The sequence below is a fragment of the Oratosquilla oratoria genome, unplaced genomic scaffold, assembly GCF_046742065.1.
Source record: "Oratosquilla oratoria isolate Oo_2021 unplaced genomic scaffold, ASM4674206v1 SCAFFOLD69, whole genome shotgun sequence".
NCBI classification, from domain to species: Eukaryota; Metazoa; Arthropoda; class Malacostraca; order Stomatopoda; family Squillidae; genus Oratosquilla; species Oratosquilla oratoria.
Genome location: NW_027467733.1, coordinates 852,501 through 855,208, shown reverse-complemented (window position 1 = coordinate 855,208; position 2,708 = coordinate 852,501). Strand labels below are relative to the sequence as shown.

Genomic DNA, 2,708 nt, shown 5'->3' with positions numbered 1-2,708 from the left:
CAACAATGACGGTACCGTAGATAACGCTTATTTATTTGTTTATTTATTTCTCCGTTTATACAGTCACCCAATTATTCATCTCGATATTTGTAAGGCTATTCCCGACGTGATTTCGATTTTTCTATTGCTACAGTGATAATTCGTGTATCATATTTTTAAATTGCTTTGTATTCAATGTCTTAAGTTGTTAGATTTACTTCCAATTTTATATTTAAAGAATGGTAATTACTAAGGTGATAATTATGTAGTAAAGAAAACGGTTATTTTCACTTTGAAGCAACTGTTGCCAACTTTAAGTAGCCTACGGCTTACGTCATAACGTCTTTATCAGTTATCAGTCGGTGTGTGTGTGTGTGTGTGTGTGTGTGTGTGTGTGTGTGTGTGTGTGTGTGTGTGTGTGTGTGTGTGTGTGTGTGTGTGTGTGTGTGTGTGTGTGTGTGTGTGTGTGTGTGTGTGTGTGTGTGTGTGTGTGTGTGTGTGTGTGTGTGTGTGTGTGTGTGTGTGCTGGACTTGTGACTGACAGATTTAACCCTCCCGGATGAGACCTCAGAGGGCATATATGGCGAGATTTATAGGTAATGTTGTGGCCACAAACGCACGCACACACAAACACACACGAACTAGACAAACTAGACACTGTTATATACAAAGACGGTACACGACGAGCATAGCTCCCCTTCCCGTAAGACACAACTAGGTAAATACACACGCCCGCACACACACACACACACACACACTACGGAGGTCCGGGTTCGATCCTCGCCCGGGGCTGAAATAATATCAGTATCGCAGCGCTGAGGGGTGTTACTCCAACTCTCGTGGGCGGGGAGTTGGGTGTGTGTGTGTGTGTGCAAGGTCATAGCATTACCCATAGATCGGACCTACGAGCTCTGAGCTCTCTTCCAGGAGGGAAATAGCTGTCGATCACGAGTCCAACACGTGATCCAAAAGACCAAGTGAATACACACACACACACACACACACACACACACACACACACACACACACACCATCCCCTTGCTCAAGGGGAACACTGTTACTGAAGCTCTCAAACTCTCTCAGCGGAGCCCGATCCCGGACTTCCTCATATTTCGTGTATCTATTTAGTTAATGAACGGAGAAAGGGGATTAAACTTACCGCGAATAACCTCCTTACCGGACAGTACTTAACCTTTATGCCTGGCTGCCGGCAAGCGATTTTATTCATGGTGAGTTCATGACTATCTCGTGAAGTGCATGGCGCAGGATCAACTTATAACCTGTGTGTGTGTGTGTGTGTGTGTGTGTGTGTGTGTGTGTGTGTGTGTGTGTGTGTGTGTGTGTGTGTGTGTGTGTGTGTGTGTGTGTGTGTGTGTGTGTGTGTGTGTGTGTGTGTGTGTGTGTGTGTGTGTGCGTGTGCACTTGTGTGTCTGAGTGTGTGTGCGCATGCAAGTGTGATCTCTTTAATTCATATAATTTCTATAACCGTATTTGGACGTCATGATTAGATTGACTTAAGAGTACAATTATGCGGAAATAAATACCGAACCAAAGATTCAACCGTATACTGCTCCAAAATATAAGCAGAAACAGAATGATGTACCCACACACAAGTGAAAACTGGGATAATAATCTAGAATTAACTCAATCCTATAATACAATTAGATGAACATAACAATGCAAACCCCACCTAGTATTAACAAACTTGCTGTGGATATCTTGTGAGTGACCTACCCACAGGTCCGTTTCTATTAGCCTGACTCATCCTCCACCCCCCTCCTCCCACGTCCTCGTTTTGAAGTTAAACGTCATCATTTTTGTAGTATCTCCCGTGATGAAATATCACGCATCTTCAACAGGTTTCCTCGCTCATCCATATTTGCAAGATGATTATGTCTCTATTTTGAGAAAAGAAACTCGGTCACAAATGTATATTAGATATGTCATTTTAGTAAGTAGAGAAATTCCCCATTGATCTTGCATTTCTAATACCCTAAATATGTAGGAATATACACGACGACATTACTCCCAAACGAGCTAAAGCCTCGTGCTATAAATACAGTCGCACGAATGCCAACATCTTCATCTGGCGCCAAAAGTAGATAGGAAACATTAATGGAGAAATCCACGTATCATTTTCACAACTTCCTCATCCGACTTGCCTCCCTTTTTTCTTTTATCTCTCTCCAAGAAGCCTTATCAGTGCCTGAATTGATACTCAGATAATATGCACTTTTATGGCTACGTTTACAAAACAATTGTTTAACCGTACGCCCTCCCTGCTCCCTGATTAGTTCCTACATGCGACCCAAACATCGCGGGCTGTACTCGCTTATCCCACACGACCGCATGCTAGACTTGCAGTTTCTCCCTCCCTCTGCAAAGTCAACCTCAGTCGACTCGTAGATCGTGTGCTGAACGCACCTGTAGTAAGTGGAGAAGGCAGGAATACAGTGGACGTGTGAGTGAGCTGTCCCTACGCGTTTGTCAACGAGATTTACACTTCTCAAACGCATTTCTTCAAGATGGCAGAAACGCGGGTAAGAAGCAAACATTCTCTATATTTTCGATCCCTTGGAATGAATTAGAACAATGACGAGTGTTTCTGTAGATTCCTTTTGAATATATTTACTCCAAAATTGTGGATTAAGTTGGTGAACATGGAAAGAAAATTAAAACACTCATTTCACTGGGGACTGAACGTGTATGTATATATATATATATATATA

General features: G+C 42.7%; 1 protein-coding gene across 2 annotated transcripts in view; it reads left to right on the top strand.

Moving 5' to 3' along the window:
• Nucleotides 1-2,176: 2,176 nt before the first annotated feature.
• LOC143023904 (actin-binding Rho-activating protein-like) overlaps nucleotides 2,177-2,708 on the top strand; it is a 23,741-nt gene continuing 23,209 nt past the window's right edge. The window contains exon 1 of one of the 2 annotated variants that reach the window (XM_076182571.1): nucleotides 2,177-2,519. In XM_076182571.1, coding sequence (XP_076038686.1) covers nucleotides 2,505-2,519 — 15 coding nt within the window. In that variant the 5' untranslated portion in view covers nucleotides 2,177-2,504. The remainder of the gene's footprint in view (nucleotides 2,520-2,708) is intronic. The other variant, XM_076182570.1, reaches the window with a different exon arrangement.